The sequence below is a fragment of the Syngnathus acus genome, chromosome 16 (assembly GCF_901709675.1).
Source record: "Syngnathus acus chromosome 16, fSynAcu1.2, whole genome shotgun sequence".
NCBI classification, from domain to species: domain Eukaryota; kingdom Metazoa; phylum Chordata; class Actinopteri; order Syngnathiformes; family Syngnathidae; genus Syngnathus; species Syngnathus acus.
This window is the reverse complement of record NC_051101.1, coordinates 4,228,093-4,254,564: the sequence shown is the minus strand read 5'-3', so window position 1 is coordinate 4,254,564 and position 26,472 is coordinate 4,228,093. Positions and strand designations below refer to the sequence as shown.

General features: G+C 39.6%; 1 protein-coding gene across 1 annotated transcript in view; it reads right to left on the bottom strand.

Annotated features, from left to right (window-relative positions):
- znf407 (zinc finger protein 407) overlaps positions 1-26,472 on the bottom strand; it is a 118,540-nt gene that overhangs the window by 58,032 nt on the left and 34,036 nt on the right. Inside the window, exon 5 of the mRNA XM_037273037.1 lies at positions 7,567-7,641. Within this exon, the coding sequence (XP_037128932.1) occupies positions 7,567-7,641 (75 nt within the window). The remainder of the gene's footprint in view (positions 1-7,566; positions 7,642-26,472) is intronic.

The window sequence follows — 26,472 nt, the reverse complement described above, 5'->3', positions numbered from 1 at the left end:
GCATTAAATTAAAATCTATCCCGAGTCAAACTTCTGTATGTGTTTTGACACTGGGTGGCACTGCTGTTTACAAGGCAGGGGAACAGTAGAAGAAGAGGTAGTGCCATGGTGTCACTGGTGTGATACGTAGACCAAAAAGCAAGTAATAATAAACATTTGAAAGAATACAATAAACCTCCACTATTCACAGGGGATAGGGAGCGGCAAAAATCTGCTTAAAATCATGTAAATGGTAAATGGACTGCACTTATATAGCACTTTATCTACACCACATGGTGCCCAAAGCGCTTTACAATGTCTCAAGTTCACCCATTCACACACACATTCATCCATGCCGCTGTAATTGTTACTATTTGATTTTTTTACCCCCCGAATTTCTTGAATAAGTCGGGATATACCGGCAATAAGTGTTTTCTTGACTGCTCAGTGCACAGGCATTCATGCATCGTGGTCTTACTGCGATTGTTTGATTGTTAAAGCTTCGATTATAAAATGACACGTGGCTTGTATCAAAACTGGATGTCTGATGTTTGTGTCAAAATTGCTAAAGAATTCATTGAGTTTTAATGAACAAAGAAAATCACAAAGACCAGCTCTATGGTCTTCTTGTTCACCGCCTTCTTAGTTTTCTTCTTTGTCTTTGTCCACCACACTTCCAGAGAACCACTCCGAGTTTTATTATTTTTTTAAAATAAATACTTTTTTTGGGAGGTCTTTTCAAAAATATCCAAATTACACATATAGCAGTTGTAACTGTAATTGCATTGACAATTTAGGTGAAGGGTTGCAGGTGAACTGGAGTCCATCCTAGCTAACGTTGAGTTCCAGGCAGGGTACACCATGCTTACCAGCAAAAGAACCTACTGGTTTTGTGGGGTCATGCATGCACAAAAAAATATTTTCAGTTTGGTACTGCTTACAGTTTCTAAGTGCATCATGCACATATGATTTCAATTATCTTTTAATTAAAATTGGTTGCAATGCCTTAGGTACTTGCATCTGTAATGCTTTGTTTTACAGCTAGGGATCATTTAGATCACTATAATCATTTCATCTTTAGCGAGGACCTTCTACAGCATCGACTCATGTAGTCTTTTTATCCGATAAATATAACAAAACGTGTACAGTAAATTAGGGCCAAAAATTATTAAATGCAAATTGATGTCATTTAGCAAAGGGTGGCAAATATTTGATTATTTTTAAATACAAATAAAATTAGTGCATTAAGAAAGATGTAATATATGCAGATTAAAATAAATATGTATACATATGTATACCGTTGAATTGTTATCCGACATTATCATATGTTATTTTCCATTATATAGCCTACTACAAAATCTACATAGAACATGATGGCTAGATACATAATGTACCGTAATTTTCGGACTATAAGTCGCGGTTTTTTTTTCATAGTTTGGGTGGGGGGGCGACTTATACTCAGGAGCGACTTATATACATATATATGTTTTTTTTCACTTTTTTGGGCATTTTATGGCTGGTGCGACTTATACTCCGGTGCGACTTATAGTCCGAAAATTACGGTAGATAGCTAGACAGGAGCCTTCAAACTTAATAGTGGCTTGTTAATCGCTGCCTGTTATGCTTGTGTTAATCACCTTCCCCAGGATATATCCACGAATGCCACTTGCCTGTCCAGTTCGCATTAATTTAATCGCTGCCCGGCTAATGCATTGATTAATTGGTTCATTAGTGATGCCTGGCAACATCCATTTCTACCATGACAGTCTAATGTTTCAATCGAGAAGAAAAACAGGCTGGCAACAGGCCAGTTTTGGCACAGTCCCACTGTGCGTAATGTCTGACCACCATCACCGGTGAACCTCACAATTGTGTCATCGTGCAGTCGAACTCCGTGGGTTTGTGCCACGGGATACGGTGAACTATGTGCATTTTTTTTTCCTGTCTGGTTGAGTCATGTTACTTGGATTATAGAAAGGGGTGCCATAATTATTTAGGCAAGAACAGCTTCAAAAGTTAAAGGGACCGATGGATGGTTCTTACCGCTGCCACGAAGATGAGGTAGACACTGTTGTGAGGAGATAAACTACTGTCGTAGGGTTATTCCATGAGTCAAGGTCATGTCACTTTGACATGACAAGTGGCTTCCAATTCTGGCACAAGCTGTCCAATACTAACTTATATTATTGTTCGTAATAAGATCCAGTAGGGCCCTGCTGCACCCTGTAACACGGCGCTGGATTATATTTTGATTTATATCAACACGCAGCTTGACACAGGCAATGCATGTGACAACATTGGCTAAATGATGACAGTATTCTCCGACGGCTTTACTTCAAATTACACAGGCAATTTGTTGTACTTTTCTCACTGTTGCTGTTCTAAAACACTGATAGCACTGTGTTTTATTTAACTAATGATGATCTTAACCACAGGGGTGGGAATTTATGTTTTACAGAGTGTCAGCAGTATACTTCCCTCACGCACTGTACCCACAAAAACACACATATCTTGCACAATTCTGCACTATATGCCCATGACAAGTGCATAAAAATCGCTCCCAAGTGATGGCACAAGCCAAGCCATAAAAACTTAATGCATCTAATTTTCTAGTAATCAAACTTTTATAGACTGCGATGGCTTTTAAACTAACAAATTGTAATTATCGCTTAATTTTAACAGCAATATTAGCGCAATCCTTCATTCTGCGAGTGCTCATTCTTCATGAAATATTGAGTAGGGTAAACAGTGAGCCGCTGTCCGTGCAACCCACAACGCTAAAGGTCTGGTAGGGGTCGCTGAGACGTGGCCAGTGCCACAGTGGGGCGGCTGCAGAAACCTCTGGAAACTGATCTTCATGATTTTCAACACACAAACTAAGACATACAGCAAAAGAAAATAGTGCTGTTAGCAATGGTGTTTTGTTACGACCCTCACTGTACTCTTTTCATAAGCTTTGGATGCCGTAGCTGAGACAAACAAGAACAGACTTTAACGATGCTTAATATCCCGTAGTGAGTTACTTTGAAGTTAACATTTTCTTGCTGCCTTGCCAGTGTTTCGTGGTACTAATCACTTGCTTATGGTCCCAGCAGCATGGGATGTTACTGACTGCTGCCCTTGGGTGGCTAGTAACTACGCCTTCCCACCCAACATCAAGACAGAGAGACAAAGTGCTGACACAAGCAGATAAGGAAAGGAAGAAAGAGGAAGATGAAAGAGCAGATTCATTATCAATAATTAAGCGAAAGGCTTTATTATAATAAATTAGAGTCTGTTTTATCAACTCTTATCTCCCTACCACACAACGAAGACCCTTCCTTAGCCAGCACAAATAGAAATGTTGCATGCACTTCTGGGTATGTATACTTTTTGGTGTGGGGCCTGCTCTATTTAGTCTATGTGCTATCATCATACTGACACCAGGCAAGATTCTCCTGCCCAGTGTCCCCATCTGGCCAGCATAGTCAATATGGCTGTACTGTGAAGCATGCTGGGATGTGGCTGCAAGCTCGAAGCCAAATTGTGACCTGGCACAACCACTTGACCACACTAAGTAGGAAGGTTTGCATTACTGCTAGTTTTCTTGGTGAAAACTAGACGAAAATGTTTTTGCCATCACATACCTTTCACCGGACAAAAATTAGACTAAACGAAACAAAAAAAAACCTCAATTCCTTAACAATAACTGGGATGAAATCAGTATGCATTTTCGTTGACTAATGAAGACAAGATGAAAATGTAGAAAATTATGTAACGGGGCGGTCAACTATGCTTTTATACGTTTCCCCTGACTAAAACTAGACTAAAACAAGGTGAATAAAATTACGCTTTCTTGGACCAAAATAAAGACTAGAATTCTTGACTAATAGTCGACTACAACTAAATTTAAAAATGTCTGACAAAATGAACTGCATACATTGACACAGTCGTGCAAAAATTACAAACTAGATTTTAACTGATATGGAAAGAAAATCTTGGTAGGACTCCACCCCACACTTACTCCAATATATATAACTTCTTCTTAACGGAGACGTAAAAATAGTCCGTGGTGTAAAAAGAGATTTGGGGACCACGACACTACTACTAGAACTTTGCCAAATCAGCTGATCCCTTGGTCCAATACTGAAAAAAATCATCCAGTGAGGTCAGTGGGTGGAAAAGAAACAAAAGAAGCATCAAGCAACACCCTCTGTTGGTAATTTGAGAACCAGTCCAAAATTGTTATATGAACCCCTGATTTTGTATTAAGCCATTTTCTTTTCGCTATAACCAATCATTATTTTCCCACCATGACTGGCTGTTAAGATAACTGTAAACTACAGCAGCGTCAAATGCTAACCAAACTTTGCAGGCTGTAGCAATTACACATCTCTAAAACAGTGAAATCATTATTGCCCCCAAAAAAAAAAAAAGTTAAATAAATATTTCTTTCATTTGGGCTGTCAGCAGCCCCTGTTTTAAAAATGATGAGTGTATTAGTTTAAGCGGTTTATTATAACAAGCAGGAAAATTACTGGCGTTTTAACAATTACCTGTGAAAACAAGTATGCGAGACAGGCCAGTTGTCTTTAGGCACCCGTTTTGAAAGACTAATTACAAGCAATTGAGTCAAGGTTGCTGCTGTCAGTCATTCTCCCATGAGCCACTCCCCTGACTTTTTTCAAACGAGGACTTTTGACACTCACTCACACGTGCCTTTGCTTTCACACAAATGTGCATCCGGTTCGATGCACACACGCGGGTGCCCCTACCAGTAAATCATAGGTGTTTCGATTTAATTGACTACATATTTTAAATATGAATTGCATCACCGCCAATATGAAAAAGATGCTAAATAAAGTCGTCACCTACTTCATTGTTCTGAGCAATTTCAACAGTAAAATTATACTGTAATTCTCTCTTTGAAATGAAATCAAGATACATCCTGTCACAAGTCATCAAAACACAAACACATGGAATGCTTCCCATGAGAAGAGTGCACATACAGTTAATACATGCAAAAGGACAAAAAGCCCTTATCTCGGCTCAGTGCCTGCAGTGAGGAGTGGTGGTATGACAGAAATGAAGACCCAGTTGTGTCACTTCCTAACAGTTCAAACATATGACTAATATTTAAATGATCTTGGACGCTAAACAAAAGCATCGCCAGACTTTTTTTTACTGGGCACATGCCCCAGTTAATGAGCTGTGCCCTAGTATTGGGTGCGGACGAGGCATCACACTGCCGGTGCGGCCGAAGCGGGAAGAAGACAGAAAAAAAAAATCCGGAGTACTTATTAATTTGTTGCAGGCAGCCACCCACAGTGTTTACATACATTCATTATTTGATTAATTTGCTCTCTGCTCACGATAGACCCTCCCCTTCCCATTAAATTTGGGGCATAGATGCTCCGCTACAGAAAATATATGTTCAAATTGGTGGTGTTGGGCGGAATCCTCATATCTCCAAAATCATCACTTTTTAGTAGAGCAAAATATAAAAAGTTCATTCAAAAGTTATTATTGCATCGTGAAAAAGATCGGGGCATTTCTAACACTTTAGACTACCGTTTGTTTCCATGTATAATGCGCCCCCATGTATAATACGCACCCTAAAAATGGCATGTTGATGCTGGAAAAAAGCCTGTACCCATGTATAATACGCACCCAAATTTTGACTCCTACTTAAGTCCGTAAACGTAAAATTATTTCAGAAAAAAGATCATCTTTGGGAACAACCGGATGTTATTCTGCCGGTCAGTATCACTGCGCATGCGCTAGCAAACTCAATAGCGAAGAAATGTTTCGGATTTGTGTAGGGTACATTGTGACAGCAAGCGAGCAGGTGATCGAGCAAGCGTCTGATATGAGAGCATTGTGTTCGTATGGAGCGTGTTTGAAGTGAACAGCAGAGAAGAAAGCGCATCTGTAATGGCGGCCTCCGTATGATATCCGGATAAAAAAAATAAAAAAATTCAAAAAAAAATGTGTACCCATGTATAATGCGCACCCCAGATTTTAGGACAATAAATTAGTTAAATTTTGCGCATTATACATGGAAGAAAACGGTAGTCAATAATTTAAAAATAATACCAGGGTTCTTGCAGGTTTGAGTAAGTGAAATGTGTGTGGAGCAAACGGACCCCTTGGGCTGCCCAACAACATGCCCGACCTAAATTAACGTAACAGAGGACCCCTTTGGCTATATTTTTGATAAAAAAAAGCTACATGTGTCGAGAGGTACCAGTCTCTGAACAAGTTCTGAATTTGTCTTAGTCCGCCATTGCACTCGACCTCCCATTTGATTTCCTCCTGTTCTTTTTCTCCTGTTCTTTTCTTTGTCAGGACTGTACACTACTCAAAGTATATAAAATTATTTTATTGGATTCTCCAAATGGCTCTGGTAAATAGTGTGTTGAAACCGTATTCATAACACTTAGACTCATTCACATTTTCCCACCTTACAACCTCAAAGGGTTTCTACAGAGATGTAAAATGACAGATCAATACAAAGCACCATATAATTGTGAAATTTTTGGAATAATCAAAATTGGATGGAGGTGGTCTCCGATTTTCCAGTCTTACCGCAGATGCTTAATGAGATTAAGGTCCGGGCTGTACTGGCCTATTCTGAAACTCTTTTGATCAAACCATTCCATAGTAGGGTCATTGTTTAGGGTCATTGCCTTCTTGGAAAATAAATCTACTACGCTTTTGCAGCATCAGACAAGTTTTCTTCCTGAATCGTCCTGTATTTACTTTACTACTTCTCTGTCCGTGCACACTACACTTTTTACTATTATATTATTCTATTTGCTGATAATGCTGAAAACTATTCATAATTTTTATTCACATTCATAATAATATGCTACTTCAACAAACTGACTGTAAAGTTAAGTGTCAGCCGATGGCAAACCTGGTGTCTTCCTGCTGTACGACTTATTCTTTGACTAACAGTTCTCCCCAGCATTCTAAAAATATCAGGTCACCAGAGGTGGTGATGAAACTGCCTCTCTAACACTGTCCCATTCCATCTCTCCACTGGTTGCCAACCAGCATAAAGCATATCCGCCATTGGCTCCCCCCCACAACACACACACACCTACACTTTCTTTCTGTCTTTCTTTTTTTGTCATACATCCAAATTTTCCATTTGTAATTGTCATCCTCCTTCATACATTTATTCTCTTACATTTACCAAATTTGTTCCACTCAATAAGCCCTCCCCAGTGATTTTCTTCTAATTAAGCTGTTGAAAATGTGATAGTTAATTAATGAGGAGAGATAAAACATCTGCAGGATTGTTGGAAAAATGGTGACACCTTGTGCCTGATAGGTTTAAAGAGACCTCATGATTGTTGTTCACCTGCACATGAAAGGCACCCATGCTTATTCCCCTGCATATGCTGTGCACAAAAGAGTGAAAACTTCTGTAAAATCTCGAGTATAATACGCCCCCTCCCAAATCAACCTTAAAATGTTGCTGGTATATTTGTTTGTAATTGGGCAACTGCATGTTTTTAAGGCTCCCAAAACAAATTGCACGATACAATGGAAAATATTCAATTGAATCACTGTGGAAATATAAGAAGTTGCAGACTTTACCTCTCTTTACGTTGGCCGATTCCATGTTTGCCAAGTAGGTGGGTGCTGAGGTGTTTCTTCATCACAAAGGCCCATCTGTATTAACAAACAAGGAGAGCAGGAGTCAACCACATAGCAATCTCAATGGACTATTTTATACCTGAGCGCATAAGTGAAATTCAAATGATCAGTCTTAATTTCAAACTTTTTTAACAAATGGTATCACATCTTGTGCATTGACATGTTAAAGAACTGTGCAGAAATAAAACATACCCAAATACTTGTGTATGTGGAGTACAACCAAAAAGCAAACAGTCCAAAAAAAACAGGGATGAAAAGGAAAATAATCATGGAGTACTGGAATTTCCCAAAACAAGCAGCTTGTTCTTATTTTCCTGGATTTATTGTGTCTCCAAAACAGCACATGGAAATATAATGAATGGATGTCAAGACCTAAATACTCAAACATCCAAGCTACTCCCGCAATGATTCATCCTATGGCCTTTTCATTTAGCACTCATCATTTCCAATTATTGTGGAACAAATAGACAATAGCCACATCTAACAACGGAGGATGGAGCGCTAAAAGAAACCAAGTCATGCGGTCACGACTGTCGCTGCGAAAACTCAGGTCCCCTTCTGTACAATTCTTTTCACTTCCCACTTTTCTAACTTGATGTTCATCATTCTATTTTTTTCCCCACAGCAAATTAGCGTGTTTTGCCACTGGGAACGCGTCTATCAAAGAAAAAAAGCATAGTTATTTCACCATTTATGTCACTATGTCAGATTGAGAAGACTAACGAGTATTACACACACGAACACACACAAAACTATGTCCCCGCCAACATGGACCATCCACGATGCCCTTGAGGCAAATGCTAACACCACTATAAATATTCAAAATGTTCCACTGTGTTCCTTCATGATAATGACGCTACATTTTCTCAATCTTTTTCTAACTCAATCTACTTAGAATGTTGCCTCAAAGTCAATCTGGGAGAGTGACTCTGACTTAGTCTTGCATACTCCCTACAGGGAAACTTAAGAATCCCAAGGATCCTAATAAGTCTAGCGCAAACTAACTTTAGAGTGCACATTGGTGGAGTTTTCTTTCTTTTAGTATTCTCACAGATGTGCACAGTTAGAAACTGGCGCTTGTAGCATTGTGGGCGTGAAGACAGCCGACTTGCTTTCCTGCCAATGAAAGTGACTCCTCTCGTAATACACTCAGAGCAGGAGAGGCTGAAGTCCATGCAGAAGATCAAAACGTACCAAGTATGTTTTAAAGGAACTGCAAGAAGGATGATGTAACGTCGGCCAGCGAGATCACAGATCCCTGCTAATTTGTATTTGTGTGTGACAACCTCCACATAGTAAAAATATATAAATAAATGATGATAATAATGCTTTCATTTAGGGCTGAGCAACAGCAACATATCAATATGTAATATGATAGACACATGATCAATATTAATAGAAAATACAATTGATGAAATGTTCAATACAAAAAATAGAAAAAGAATTAGGAAGAACAGATTGTAGCAGATACCGCAATTTCCGCACTATAAGGCGCACCTAAAAACCTCAAATTTTCTCAAAAGCCGCTTTATAATCCGGTGCGCCTTATATATGGACCAATATGGATTCGTGGATGAGGACTAATTTATTAAAGTAAGCTTTATGTGTTGCTGCACTTTGTACTTTATCACTGCTGCACTTTGTACTTTATAATTATCTTATTTCATATTTTTATATAGAATGTCACTTTTTTAACCAGCCGAAATACCACTACATTGTTGAAAGCCGTATGCAACGAAATTTCGTTTTGTACACACCTAGTGTTGACAAAATGACAATAAAGTTCTGTCTAAGTCTAAGTGTTTATTTTGTGTGTTGTGTGATATAAATGTTTGAGTTATTGATATATTGTTATTGTTTTCACTATTTGAGGTGTACTATATTGTGATTGCATTAACGTTTGAGCAACGTTGAGTTATTTATTCTATGCGCCTTATAATCCAGTGCACCTTATATATGGACAAAGTTTTAAAATGGGCCATTCATTGAAGGTGCACCTTATAATCCGGTGCGCCTTATAGTGCGGAAAATACGGTAATAAAAATGGACAGTTGTCAGTTTTTTTATTTTTACTCCCCCCTTATATATACGTATATATATTTCAACTGAGTTCTACAGAAAGCATTATTAGATGAGGGGAAAAATTGATATATCTTAGTCTCCTTTTTTCATTTAACAAAAAACTGGAACAGGAGCAGGTGTCTGTAGATTATTTTATAGCCACTTAAAATAACGACACAAACAAAAGCATAATTAAGCATAATTAATGTTTTTGAGAGCAGGTGCTGTTGATGCATCAATAAAAATTGAGAGAAAAGCGAGGCCTTGAGAAAGCTTAATGTTGTTTGTGTTTGTATGTAATGTGCTTGTTTAAGTCGTCGTGTTTAGAAGTGACGAGAAAAAAAGAAATTTGCAAACATCTCTGTTAATTATGTATTACAGCTGTCCATAAACCTAATTACAGAGCGCTGAAAGGCAACAGGGGCAATTTACATATGTGCATGAAAGACAAGTTATATGCAAAATATGATTTTAATTAGCAGTTCTTGATAGCGAGGGGTACAAATCAAACTGGCATTTTTTTCTACTAGATTGATCTCAGAATATTGTGAGTAAGACGGGTGGGTAATGCCCTGAGGATGCCCCTCGCTCAAACTACACACAGTCATGCTGTTTGAAAACTGAAATGGTTAATAATTAACAATAATAACAGTAATAATAATAATAATAATAAATAAACTGATCAATATACAAACAATTTTATCCTAAGCATCCAATTACACAAAATTACACACATCAGTGCAAACTATATCATTGATCCCATAATACACGTGTTTAAAGGGAAATAGGTTTTTAATTTATTCGTCAATCAGTCCTCCTGCTTTATATATGTCTGGTTTCCCTGGCATCCAGGTCAAGGCCTCAGCTTGTTGTGCCGATGCCTTGGGCTGCATCATCAACCTGAACCATCAGCCTTGATGGTTATTGTAACAAAGGGATACTTTAAAACGCCTTTCATTCGTATCAATTCTCCCCCCCCCTCCCCGTGAAATGAGCTAATAAGGCTGTGCCTATGCCCTCCAGGGAGGCTCATAATATCCATAGCAGATACGGAAAAAAGAAAAGAAAAAGGAAGACAGAGGCCGTGGTGTTTCACGTTCGACTTTCCCTTCAGACTAATCGCCGCGCCACAGCTCGTTAGGTCCGTGACGTGCCGGAGCTTTACCGATAAGCTTGGGAGACACGGCTCAATTACCCACACTTACAATCTTTCTCTCTCTTTTCCCTCCCACCGGCTAACGATGAAGAGATAACGTGTCAATATTTGATACAAACAACTTCATTTGACTAATGGTGTTCCTCGATAGGCCCATCTACAGGTCTGGAAGCCATGTAAGATCTAAGAAAAGGCCCCAAGGAACACTTGGCTTAGACATATTGTCTCGCCCCCAATTGGCGTAAACTCTCTGCACAAGGCATGCCGCAATAGTGCTCGATCAGACACAGTAGAATAATATACCAACTCGTTTGATGACTTGGAGCAGAAGTTCAGAAATCGGTCAGATAATAGTAACTTCCTTTCACTGGTGGACATATGACTTGACTTCAGCGATTTTTTTTTTTAATTCCAAAACTTAATGGTCTACATGTTAGACTTTAATTAATAAATCAGTGTCTTCTTTCCTCTTCAGGCTATTCCAAATTGTTGTAATGGTTGCTCTGATAGACTTCTCATCCTTTCAATTGCTTTTTTTCCGCCCACTGACACCTAGTTTTGTGTTGGTTACACCACAAGATAATACCCATGCAGCCTTCACGGGGAAAAGCTGAAGCTCATAGTAGATTGTCTTTTGTTAATCAATGTAAAACAGACCAGGGCAGAAAAATACCACGTTTGAAAACTTTTACTCGAATGAAAACATTGAAACTTTAGGTACTTCTTCTGCTAAGTTGTGCCTCAGATTCAGATCTAAACACTTGGAATGAAAAACTGAAAATGCTTATCAGTTGCCTCAGACCCAATGTTTCCCCAAGAGGAGCAAAAATAAAGATAAAAAAAACTACCTTGATAATTCTCAAGCTATTCTGTCCATAATAAATACCAGTTGATATACTTATGTATGTACATTAGGCCCGTGACCTTGTTTTGGTATGCAAGACAAATTCTATTAAATCCTTTGGTTTAAAGACACTGGTAATGTATGCGAGAGCTGCTAGGTGGAGCAACGACTCATTCCCGTTCCAGTGAAGATGTCGAACCTTGGCTTAAAACTACAGACGTGTCACGATGGGAGAAATGAAATACGGGGCCAAAAAGAGTTCTGCAGCGAATTTTGAGGAGATGCACCAAACCCACAGACAAATTGTGAAATGGTCTACTACGCCACGGCCCCCTGTGCCTGCCCTAATGATGGCCTCCACCTGCTGCGTTAATGTCACAGCTGGATCGCCCTCCATCCCTCACTGACTCAGACTGCTATCAGCAGCAGGTAGTTCTCCTCAGTGCACTCCTCCCTCACTTCAAAAATACCTTGACGTCCATCTTTTTCTGACATGGCAAACTCTATCTTGATCTGCATTGCTGTTTTACTACCCCATAAGACTTTACATTCACATTAAACCGTTACTCCCATTTATGTTGATATATTGTCATATTTTTTTTTTATTACTGACATACTTTATCAATTCTGCATGCATCCATGTCAGCTCACCTTACCGTCTTCAGCTGCCCGGTTATTAGTTGTTTATGAAGGGCAGGGTCTTTACGAAAGAAAAATATGGTCTTCATTAACGAGCCTGGAAGCATTCTATCTGGCAGATCTCATCTTGACAATAAATCTTTTAAAAATGTTATCAAGTCAAAAAAAAATTAACGAGGATATAGAAAAAAATGGATAGAGGTGCTTCGACGCACATCACCGACTTATTTAGCCATTAGAGCATTCTGGAAAAAACTTATACTTATAGAGCTCTTTTTTTTATGCTAAGAATCCATTTTACAATTTTACAATTACAAAAATAGCAAATGCTGTTCAGGAAGTGAGTTATGAGTATTTCAAGGTACAATTTTGGCCCATTTCTGCAAATTTATTGAGGTCATATTTTGACAAACTCCGCTTGGAGATTTTCTCAGATTGTTTTCAAATTTTGGATGTTTCCTTTGGATGAAGTTATTGAAAGCTCTTTATTTTGTCGGACATGGTTGCAGTGGCAAAGCGCGATTTACAAAGCAAAATCAAGCTGGTTTTTCAGGGTGTGAACCTTGGCAACATTTTATTTATTGTCTTCTGTGCAAGTACATGCCAGTAACCCAACTTGGCCAGGGTTACGAGGGCTCTTCATAAAACATATTAAACAGAGGAACATGCTGTGAATTTCCATTTGTTAGTTAAGCTATTGAGTTTGTCAAAGAGTATGATCAAAGTTATATCAACGCATTTGACATATGGAGCTGCCAACCTGTTCTGACTTGAAGTATGGTCCTCACACATACAATCCAAAAATGTAAATAGTCATGCTTGTAAATGAATTATTATTTATGAAATTAGTATTTTTGAATTAGTATTTACTACCATTTCCCAAGTAAATGAAAGCAAATGATTGCTCCTTTCTTTTACAACTCATCCTCTAAAAGTAGAAACATCGGAGATACAGTACGAAGACATGTCTCATCTGAGTAGCTTTGACAGGCAAGTGATTTGACAGAAGAACAGAAAGTGACACTTGGCTGACAGCAAGCCTGCAGCACTGAGATGTCAGACAAACATATAAACAGACAGGAACAAGAAGACGAAAGATAAGACATTTGTTGATAGACAGTCAGTGTCTCATGACAGTCGAACTCAAGAACCAGGACTGAGAAAGTACGGATTCTACCAAGTTTCGACTTTCAAATGTTTGATAGCTGGGTTCTAGTAGCACAGAATGTGAAGAAAGCGCAGTATCATATTTTCAAATACAGTTGTAGTGATAAAAAGATGATTAAAAATAAATAAAGAAAAATCACATGACGAAAAAAAATAATCCTGTAATGGAATAAATAGTATAATGTCACGAGTGAAGTACAGTTTCACCCGATATCCCTAATCCTGTTCAATGAGAATAAAACACCTGGATGAAATTGATGGACAAGTTGCATCAAATGTAAATTGACAAGAAGAGCAATGTCATTTAGCTTAACAGAAGCGAGAGGTGACTTTGCATCAATATCACTCGGCCCTTAAGAGCTCCGCTAACCGAGACATCCCAATCGTGTAACAGATATAGGGGGAAGAAATAAATAAATAAAACAGTCAAATTGATTTTGGTTTTTTTCCCCCCCCCTGCGCTGTTGGGAAGCAAGCACTTGATCTACTCTAACGTGATCTTCATAAAAAACAAAAGGGAGTGTTTCCTTGATGACCGATCAATGTCAAGTATCTGAATGAAACAGACACCATTTCTGACGCTCCATTTTTGAGTGCGTAGCCGTGTGCATGCACACGTGTGTATGTGTCCTACTACTCTAAGATGAGGTACATTAAAAGCTCACTTTGCTTCACCAAAGGGGTGTTTGGGTGATCTGCTGAGGCAGGTGATGGGGCTTGACGGATTGATTGAGGCAAAGTTCTCATCGGCGGTGGCAGCGCCCCATCGAGTTGACAGCTCCAGTGCACACTGTTCCATTAAAGGATCATTTAGAGGCAGAGCAAGTTCCACCTGTATGTGTGCAGTGCAGACCCTAATGTGAGATGAAACAAGACATTTCCAAGCTATGGGGGGGCAAAAAATATATAAAAGGGAACTCGAATAAAAACCATGTTCCCTCCCAACAGCGCATTGTGTTTTTCACGAGAATAGCAATTGATTAATTATTTATTATTGAAGAAATGATGATGCGCCGATGGCAGTTTTAGTGTTGCGAAGCCTAAAGCTCAAAGAGTCGTAGTAATAGTTGAATATTAGGCTACTCAACTTCATTATATTTTCTAATTAACAGTTTTCATTTGGTATTCAAATCTTGAAATATGCTGAATATTGCCGTCCTTTGTCTCAGATGAAAGGGGAGCTGTATAATGAACAAGGTAGAGACATATTTTATTGTTAACGTATTATGTTTATTATTAGGGATGCGTTGAGATTAGCACATTCATAGCTCAGGTAAAAGGGGCATCGTGACAATAGCCAGAATTCACACGAGCAATTAAATACAACTCATTGATTTTTATTTTGCCACAGTAGGATGGTGATTGTACCCTTACAATTCCTTGTGTTGCTGGTATGTGAAAATCCACATTTTTTTTTTTTAGGGAAATGATTTTAAGAAGCTGGTTGTTAAAGGGGTTTAGCCACTATTGCTAATGCATCTCCAGTTTTCCTTCCTTTCTAAACTCTCTGCAGAGCAGTTAAAGGTATGAAAAATATATGCGCTTTTCTCCCTCTCCTCTCCACTGTGCCATGTTAAATCATTAAAAGAGAAGTCCTGCTCATTATCTCTCTAAACAAAACTCCTCTTATACCAAATAAATCACAGTTGTGCAGCGCGGCTAACAGCCGTGAAGGGATAAATTACAAAGCGCCGCTCTGGCAGCATTGGTATTTTAAAAAGCTTGCAGCACAATTTCTATGATGTGAAGTAATTTGTAATTCACGTTTCCTTGTGTTTATAGCAGTCTTTCCAGGTGTATAAATTCTGAAATAACATGTTGTGCAATGGCAACGGCGAAACACCTGCACTAGTTTAATTCCAAAAAAAAAACTATTTAACCATGCAATCTTTTTCAGACTCCCCCAAAAAAATTAACATTTAATCAGAAAGTAAGATAATTAATTAATTTATTAGACCTCACTTAAATTGTTTTATTTTTTGGACTGCATGTTGAAGATGTGACATTCTTTTTCATCCTTACTGCACAGCATGTTTACCTTTTGGGTTTTTTATAAGTTACAATATCTGAAACAGATGATGATTCATGATCGCACGTGGCTGGCTGTGTTATATGTCATAAATTTGTATTTTTGTTTAAGAGGTTTATAAATGAGGGGTGGCACGTCCACCTCACAGTTCGGAGGGTGCAGGTTTGATTCCACCTTTGGCCCTCCCTGTCTGGAATTTGCATGTTCTCCCCATGCCTGCGTGGGATTTTTCCGGAAACTCCGGTTTCCCCCCACCTTCCAAAAACATGCATGGTAGGTTGACTGAGCGCTCCAAATTGCGAGTGAGGATGGTTGTTTTGTCTCTGTGTGATGACTGCTGGGATAGGCTCCAGCACGCTCGCGACCCCCATGGGGACTAACGGTATGGAGGAGGATGGAGGAGGTTTATACATGATTACAATGATAATCTTTCGCTGATCTTTTACCAAAAGACTAAGATATTCAAATGAATTAGTCACCCAAAAGAACGTCTTACATATCAGTGCCTGGTGAGGTCACTATCACCCCAAACTCCACCTCCAACCTTTCATTGCCCCCCCACTGGGCAGATTAAACTGCACTTGGGTCCTTTTATAGCAGCAAGTCCCACCCCCCCCTTCTTATTCCTCCTGAGGATAAAAACCAACACTAGCCTTAAGACACCCCCACTTAAAAAAGAGGGGGGAAATAGACCCATGATTTATTCAGTCTGTTTACTGTACACTATCTGCCTATCCTCTGAGATCAAATTAAATGTATGAAAAAGAGAGTGAAAAAAGAAGGCTAAAATGATGGATGAGAGAAAAGAAAGGGAAATATATCAAAATATAACTAAAATGAAATTCCTTGACTATAAAGGCTTAGGCTTATTGATGGTGCAAGTTGCTTGGATGCCTGTTGTTCTAAAAGAAGAACTGTAATGGCCGTAGACAACTACATTTTTATATCTGTTATGCAGGTGAGCCATTTTACATTGATTATTCAACAATGAATGTTTACACTCTGTTTCAGATTTCTGTTTTGTCTCTAAGGACTAAATTTGGACAAGTTAGAAATCATGAAAAACAGAGAACAGTCTATGTGTGAGGAATCCTTCCAATTGTGAAAAATCTGTCACACGATTGACAGCCATCCATCCGTCCATCCATCCATCCATCCATCCATCCATCCATCCATCCATCCATGCATCCATCCATCCATCCATCCATCCATCCATCCATCCATCCATCCATCCATCCATCCATCCATCCATCCATCCATCCATCCATCCATCCATCCATCCATCCATCCATCCATCCATCCTCACAAGGGTCACGGGTGTACAGTTTTAAATCCTAGCGTAAGCTTCTTGGGTTTCTTGTTTAGTGAGGGCTTAGGCATTAAAAAACAATGTACTTTGAGGATATTGAGCAATACAGCCTAGGAATACACAATACACTGTAAAGTGTTATAATAACTGTTGTTGCCTCCCACTCAAATTGAACATACATCTCTTTGAAAAGAGCACGCTCACTCACAAAGTCACAAAAGATGTCTTTGTTTAGCTATCGCTGCTGTTGTCTTGACACCTACCATCTGCTACCCCAGTAACAGAGAAGAGTGAAGAGGGGTTTGAACAGGAAACTGTCCGCCTGATCCCCACCCCCAAACGCACACTGTGTAGGGGTTTAGTCATAAGAGTGCAGGCCTCCCTCCCACTGCTACTCAGATACTCAGATACTTGTGCAAGTTTTAACACTTCTCTTTAAGCCCTTTTTATTTTTCATGATTATTTTGAAAAGTCACATTCTAAACATACAGGGTCCGGCAAAATGATCGGACACATTTGTAGGTTTAATAAAATGCAAATAAATTGAAGAAACTTTTTTTTTCCGAAAAGTACATATAATGCCATTTTGTTTTGTTTCATTTGATTTTGTTTTCGAATAATGTTATTTTGTTTCGTTTCAGTTGCTAACATGAATTGGACCGGAGCATCGCGCTTTCATTGTGGAAATGTTTATTAAGAACAAATCTGTAAGTGCAACACAACGAGCGTTCCGTTTGCGCTTCAGACTTCGTAGACATGATCCCGTACCTGCTCAAAACACAATCTTGTTATGAGTTACTAACTTCGTTTCAGCATTGAAACTCAATAGGCCGACCTCGCACCGCCAGAACTCCAGAAAATGCGGCAGCGGTAAGACCAAAATAACATTATTCGAAAACGAAACGAAAATGAAACTAAACAAAACAAAATGGCATTATATGTACTTTTCAAAAATAAAAATACTTTGTTTCTTTAATGTGTACATTTTATTAAACCTACACATGTGTCCGATTATTTTTGCCTGACCCTGTGCATGTGTGCATTTATGTGTCCACAATGGCAGGGTTGAGATGAGTCCTCCTCAGTCACCATCTCCAGGCACACAAATCACTCAGACCAACCAGTAAATGAATAAATAGTGTAAGCAAATAAAGTATGTTATGCAGATAAGGGTGACAAAGTCTCCATCTCGACCTGTTCCACAATGCCCCCACCATTCATCACCTGCACATGCAAAGCGCTGTCTACGGTCCTTAGCATATTCGCATATTATAATGAAGGCTTGCATGCAAATCAGAACGACCTTTTCCTATTGGCTTTTCTTTTTTTTCCCCACATCACAATTTTACAACTTTACATTAAGAGGAAGAGAGTGGAGAATAGAGGCTGTAATGGCTGTTAGAGCACAGGCTGAATATGTGACGTGATCTAAACTCACAGACTCTGTAATTATACTAATCTATTAAAAGACGGTAGCTGTCAGAGATCTTTATAGCAAAGGACAGGCTTTTCCAGATACTTTATTTATTCAAAGTGTGGATGTGGTCAGTTACAGTCACAGAATGTAGCAACATGGTCACATGAGCTCAGCCATGGGGAACATCAACACTGGACGATACAAAGGCTCTCAAACCTTTGTGGTAGCTACGTACATGCACAAACACAACATTATAGTAAAGGCAAGTTTCATTTTAAAACAGAGATGTCTATCTCAAAATTGAAAAGATACATTTTCAGTCACCATGACTGCATCTGAAATGGTAACTGCTAATTAAATCCAAATCAAATAAAAACCAAATTATATGACGTGAAATATCATACAAGCTCCTAAATGCTATGTTTGTGCTAAATATAAAAAAGCCTCTTCACCTCTTCTTTTCCATTCTGTCACTAGTGACCAATGGGAGGGGGGGGCGTCATAAAGTCCACCAGGCGCGGTCCTGTGGCGGGCCGAAGTTATCCTTCCTTACTATGACTTTGAACTTCCTCGGATGAGGCATAAATATTGAAATATTAAAATGAAAGATGCGGCAGACGCAGAGGGAGTGGGGGTAATGTTTGTGTGTGCATGTATGTGTGTTTGGGGTATATGGAGGGAGAAAGGCAGAAGACAGAGACAGGAAGAGCCGATAGATGGGGTGGGGGGCGGTAGATGAGACAGGAGACCCACTGAGAGAAGAGACAAGGCCCTCACCCCTCTGCCAGGCTGCATTCTAGCAGGCCGACAGTTATGGATAGGAAACATTACTGCTGCTGGTAATTAAAGCAAAAACTAATACTGTCTCTTGGATGAGGGGGCTTCATAGTGAGCATCCATTTGTCACTGCTGCACACTTGCCAAGGCCAGATTAAATTGCTCACACAGCCCTGCTGCATGCAGAGGATCTATCAACCCATCTATCAATCTATTCACTTTTCTATCTAGCCAATATCAGAACTAACAAGGTAAGTGTGAATAGTTTGTGGGGAAAAAAAACATGTCTCAGCCTTCAAAAGTAAATAAACTGTATGTGAGCTACTGCAGACATTAGTGACTGACTGAATGACTGACTCTAGAGTAGAAGTGAAAAGGCCACTGGCTGGGTGGGGGTAGGAATAGGACACGAGAACATGGAGGAGGGGATGCCATGTCACTAGACGGAGGGGATCGGTGACACTGAGCGTGTCACAGGGTGACGGCTGCACTCTGCTAGGACCAGTAGCCCCTCCAGCGCTGTCAGAGGAACCAGCAGCTCCAGATAGTGACACTACCAGCCATACTGACAGGCCAAACATGACTCGTCTCCACTCTAGCCAAAGACAAGGCCTGACGGCGCACAGACACACGGGGCTGGAGCAAGAGGATGGGGGGAGGACTACAGCACATTGATGTCTCCCATAAATGGACAAAAAGAGCAAGGTTTCCAAACAATGTCTAAAACGCAAAGTACATCAGTTGTGACATCGAAAAAGTGATAATATTGGCTTTCTTACTTTAAAAGATGAGAGAAGATTGAGAAATGATTGTCTATCTTTAGCTTTAATCGTATAAGCACAAACTAAAGTTGTGAATGTCACCTTCTTGTGTCTAATATTTTTCTAAAGCTGTAAAGCTACCATATTTCTGACTGGCTGAAAAAGATATCTGAGCAGTGAATGATAAGTGAAAATCTATTGTCTTGTCACTTAAGACAAAATAGGAGATGAATCAAAATGTAAAATGTAACTGAAGGAGTGTTGACTTCATACCTTAAAGTAGGTATTGGGTGGGCAAAGAACACGTTTTTAGAACATTTGGATCAAACAAGAAAGTAGATTGTGGGGAGGAAGTAGAAGACAAGAAAGCTGACAATGGTAAAATACAGATGGAAATATGTTGTGAACAGGAAAAAAAACAGGACTGGGGAGATTGCCCGTGGGGGAAAGTGAAGAAGACGGAAAGGAGAGGAAAAGAGGGCGGAGACATAAAAGACTGTGAGAGAGTGCAGTTGTGAGACTGATCGCTGTTGATCTTCACGATAAGCGCTCTCGACAACTTGTGACCAAAGTGGCGCTTCGACACTAATCGGCCGTGAAGGCTGACCTGCAGCAAGAAAGTGCAGTTCAGTTCACATACAGCTACCGCTGCCGCGCAGACAAGATAAACTCGGACAGGAGACATTCAGGCATCAAAACTCTCCGAGAAATCGCAACATAGCTTCAGTGCACTATGAAAGGAGCTTAAGAGGGAAACACACAAGCAATGATACTCTGCTGCCTCCGTCAAGGCAGACGGAGTTGGCTGAAAATGAAAGAGAGACAGACAGAGGCAAGAGGGAGACAGGGAGAGAGTGGGGGGCAGGAAGAGAGAGAGAGAGAGAGAGAGAGAGAGAGAGAGAGAGAGAGACACACAGAGACACAGAGAGACAGAGACAGAGAGAAAGACAGAGATAGACTGAGAGAAAGACAGAGAGAGAGATGTATCTTACATATCAGTCATCAAATCCAAATCTGTAATGTTTGTCTTTCTTCTTCTGACGTGATAAAAAGGCAGCCTGGTTGTTAGCAAATCTGCGCCACAGTCAAGAGGCTCTGGAAGCAAATCTCAGATGGAATTCCAGGGTTCCTACACTTTTGATATTTCTAAATTCCCTACTTCTTCCCAGACTCTAATTTCCAGACTTCTCTGTTTTAGAAAACTCAAAAAGTTTGTGAAATTTGAGAAAATGGATGTCTATCATTCAGATTAGGAATGCAAGATAACTACGGGGCCGATATGGGAAGGCTCAGTTTGCGCGCGCACACACATACACACACACTCACACACACACACACACACACACTCACACAATGTTAATTGCATGCTTCGATGTAAGGGGGATTTACCCACTTCAAGTTCTTGTCACAAGGCAAGACGACCTACCATTATATCAACAAAGAGCTCTTATGATGCGGGCTTCATACAGTGCGTGAGAAGAGTTGTGGCAAGACTAGCTTCACAGCTTACTTAATGACAATGCACTTACAATGAATTCCATGAGCATCTGCCAGTTCCTGGTTTAAAAGAGCATCACCATGTTGGAGGAGCCAAATCACTCAAACAGGTTCAGCATGCCTCCCACACCTTTCCCGAGTTCAAGTGTCATTAAGTGGACCCATTTTGATTATTAGACTACAAAATAATTTTTCTGAAGGAGAAAATGCAGTGTAATGTTGGTATTGGGCATACCTTTTTTTAGACCAGTCATGAAACATTCCTGACACCTCTTATAGGACATACAAAAACTTAAGATCCACTTATTGTGATTATGTGAAAACAACCACAAGGTATCAAACTGGTTGTAACTCTTATCGTGACACGGCACGTATGCACGCACCCATCCTGTTTGGTTGAATCTGAGACAGGCACTGGGATTCTAGAAATATTATGTTATTGATTTGTTGTGGGAAGATGCTATCTCGTTACATAGCGTGCAGATCACTGGAGCCAGTCGTCACACACGCACGCACACACAAAACAGTGAGAATGTGCTATCATCTACAAAGATACACATGAAATATTTGCAAACCCACACGCGAACTTAGATAAAACTTTTTTTTGCAAGACAAAAAGATGCCGATATAAAAATTGTCCAATTATTCATCTCCAATTCTTAATGATTATTATCTGTGACAAAACAGCTTGCTAAATCTGTAAAATGTGTAAATCTATATTGCCTATATCGCGATCATTATCTACATATAAACTGTACATATGCACATTTACATATCGATATCTACCGCTTATCTGTAGTCGGGCCGTGGGGGCCACATGCTTCAACGGGGAAGCCCTGAAATGATTAAATGGGTGTTTTTCAGACATGGCAAGAAGTGAAGTTCGTTAAACTAAGTAAATTGTTAAAACACCAGTGTCGTATTTTAACTAGGACTGATCAAACCTTCTATTCTAGTGCTTTCTATACACCTGAACTAAGACCATAACTTTTCATTAAGTTCCAGCAGTCTCCAGCACAGCTTGTATGTAACACTGGCGAGTTTCATGTAAATTAAACCGTTTTGTTTGCCTTCCCTTCTTCAGCTGATTGTCAAAACATCTTGCCGGGAGCATAAGGTTTTGTCTACACGTGTAGGAGTATGCTGGGTATAATGTATGTGTGCATTACATGCACATGCAACACAGCAACAAGTGAGCAAGCGGATGTGTATGTGCAAGAGCTATGGTATCTACAACACACACACACACACACACACACACACACACACACACACACACACACACACACACACAAACACACGACCCCCAGTCAACCAGATGTGCTCCTGACCCTGAGCTCAGTCACTGATATGCAAAGTGGAATGCCTACTTGGGCGCTCTTCATTTCAGCGCCCGTACAAGCAACTGTCACAAACAATGGGGGGGGTTAAGAAGAAGATGGAGGTTTGGGTTTGCAACAACATGCTCTCAATATAAATCATATTTCGCACGAGACAAGCCAGTCTGCTACCCAGCCAGTCACCCAGTCAAAGAGCAACAAGGTGCTCTGCTGTTTTTCCTTGCTAAATGACACTACGTGCAATAAAAAAAAAAGCAATCAACCATGTTCAAAGATCCTCCTTAAAATATGAAAACTAGAAATGGTTCAATTGTAGACACAATTGAATATCAAACAAAGAAACCAGCAGACTTCATTAAGATGACTGTCTCCTTTTAGACTGAAGCTTTTTTTTTTTCGAGCATCTTCCGACACACGTTAACAAGATAAACCATTGTTCAACATCTGCAAGGACTGTGGGAAGAACAAAGCAGGTCATTTGAAACACACTTAATGTATTTGAAGTGGTTGACAACAATGCTGAAGAAAAATTATGACTTTGTATGTACTCATAAATGCATTTTTGTTGATTAATGGTCAAAATCTTGGTTGCTGGGTCTTTGGGTTTTTGAAAAGCGCTATACAAATTTAATTAATTATTATTATTATTTACTTGAATGACATGTCTACAGCAGAGGGTCGCCGTTCCCTCGGCCTGACTGATCGTGGCCTCCGCCTAGGGAATGGCGGCTTCGGGATGGGATTCGGACGCTACAGGGTGAGGATGACGAGCCACTGAATCGGAGCGGCAACCAAATGAATGAGAGTGAGCGCTCCATTCAAAATGAATGAGCACTGGCAGCAAGCTTTGCATACCGATCGTGAAACCACTATCACACTATTTCATCCATGGTATATATGAAATTGAAAACGTAGTTCAATATTGTTATGAGACAACAAAACGTGTGCTGAAAATACTTTTTGTCATGATGGCGCCCTGCAGCTGTCTTAAACTTGGAAATAGATTTTTCATCTAAATCAGGCATGTAGCGTCTGCCAGTAAATTAACAATGTGTGGCCTGTCAGCAAATTGATCACAGTACAAAATATACATGTACAAATATCTATTTTATATTTCACCAGAAGATGGCAATAGACCTGTGGCCACACTCTCGGATGCTTTCGGAAATACGGTCCGAGCTCATTCTGCCCTTCCGAACACAACACGCTGTTCTATGGGACGTTGCCACATTATACGACGACAATTTATATTTTGAATCGCCCCACGGTGTCTGAAACTCCCGAGTTGTGAATATTATGACACGCTGCGAGTGTGAATAGTGCGGCGCAAGTTTGCAAAGTACAGTTAGTTTTAAATCTCAAGAAAGTCCATCTACGTATAGTAGTTTCATCGGATAATACACAATAGATGACATATGCTATGCATGGAATGTAACACAAAATCAACAGCATTCTAAATTTCTTACAATCACTTTTGATAGCAATGATGACAACTAAATCATCCCATCCAGTGATTGGAGCTTTTTCCGATCGACTTTGGACAAAGTGAAGAAAATGATTTTGTGAAAGTGAGGTTATTCATCTTAGGAGCAGGTTGCATGTACAACAGATTTAACTAGGGAGCCTAAACATCCTTCTTCTCAGCCTCTTCATCCAGCTCCTCGGGGAGGATTACAAGGCTTTGCCAGGCCAACCAGGAGACTTAGTCAGCATGTTTTGAGTCATCCCTTGGGTTTCCTCCCAGTGGCAAAGACCTGGAACACCTCACTGGAGAGGTGCAGTGGCTCTACTCTAACTAAGCTTCTGTGTTTCATCATTGGTACACATAGTATGTTTTCCCTATGGTGTTGCTTGTCATGCTCTGCAAATAACAATTATGTCACAAAGTTGACACATTGATGAACAATAATAGTCTTACATGTTCTTTTTTGTTTAGGCCTGGCGAGAAATCCACTGGATTACTTGTCTTTACAGGTGTTAGCCACAACTGTAGTCTGGTGCTAACTCAGATCTAGAAGTTTCTACAAACCTTGGTCTCCTTCTGTCACTCAAGCTGGAAAAGCTAATACTGAGTTGGGCCTCCCTCACCACTTAATGACTCTCAGTGCTGCAAAAACCTCATTTGAAGTGAATGTGTATAGTAAAACAGTCAGGGCCACTGAGAGATTCTACTGGACATCTTCCGATCAATTAATTATTGCAGGAAAATCAAGAAATGCAACATCAACATATCAAGAATAGCAAGAGGCTAAACATGTGCCCAATGAGACGCAAACAAGTATGTAGCAATGCAAAAAACAACAATGCTAATATCACACATTGGGTTTGCTAAAAAATGGAAATGTGTGAATTTCCTGACAAAAAGGAATCACTTTTGTGAAACTGTGAACAGATATAGAAAGGTGTGAGTATCTTAAATTAATGTCCAACCCCTCCTGACTAGGGGGGGGGAGTTTGAACAAACAGGGTACAATTGTGTCCTATCATTATTCTTCTCGATCGCGCACACAAACTGACTCGCACACCACACACTGAAAGCATACGGTGACCCCCCCCCCCCCTTTTCTTCCTCCTTCATCTTTCTTATTCTAATCTCAAACTAATCTTTTCTCATTCTTACCTCCCCAAACTGAATCATATTTCACTGGCCATATCTTTACATTTTCTATTATTCTGCACTGAAATATGTGACCAATGGAGGTACTGTTTTGAAATAATATATGAATCACCCAGATGAAGACATGTTGTGGCTATTATATATTTATTTATCTTTAATTCATAGTTAAGCATCAGTAGCCTCTGTCTGCTATGGTTGATATCCTCCTTTTTTGAAGACTGCAAACTGAGTTATTTTTCTTCAACTCAGTGACATTTTTAGAACTAGCAATTGTATGTTTTACTTTTTCCGCAAAACAGTGAGGCCGCGAACGGTAAGCCGCAATGTCGCGACAAAGCACTGTATTATTTATTGTATTTTCAGTACTCTGTAAATGTAATTATTTATTTGTACGTCCTATTATTTATGTATTATGATTGTCAAAATAGAATTCATTCCGAAGCCTACAAAACCATTTTGTCGGGCATTTTACAGGAAAATTCATCTAAACCAATGTGAACAAGCTTCATCATGCAACAAAACCATGACCAAAAAAAAAACTGCCCAAAAAATAAAATTTCAAAAGGTGTGGCAGGGAAGACCAACCCCTGCCAAGCAAGACGTATAAGAAATTGAAATTGAAGCGAGTTTAAAGAGGAATAATAAACAGGAATTGAAAAGTAACAGAATTGGAAAAAAAAGTATGAACTCATTTTTGTGCAAAGCAATATGTATGTGCGTGTGGTTGTTTATGAAGCTACAAATCAAACATCTTGCATGTATGCAGCTGCTGTTAAAAGTATGTCTGATGGTGTCTGCTTTGCATGCATCTGTGTTTAATTAAGAGCAGTGTTTTGGCTTCCCAAGCCACCACTACACACACTTACACAACAACTCAGCAAGCAAGGGTGGATGGCTGGCCCTAATGTGCATAATTAACTTAACCCCCATCACTTGACTTTAAAAGGGCTGTTTGGAGGACTGAGCCAGGCAAATGGAGGCTGGGAGAGTGGCCCTTTATGTCTAAAATATTCATTACTACATTTGGAAGTATTTTGAAGCATCCGCTGATTTTTGTTTTCTCGTTCGGGGGACAGATTGTTGCTAAGCACTTCTGAGACAACCGGAGAGGCTCGTAGGAAATGGGGACATTCCTCATTAGACACAATGAAAAAAAAAATTACAAAAATATTACATATATAAAGACAGAGCAAATAACAAAAGTGGAAGAATCGCATGTAGTACACTCCGGT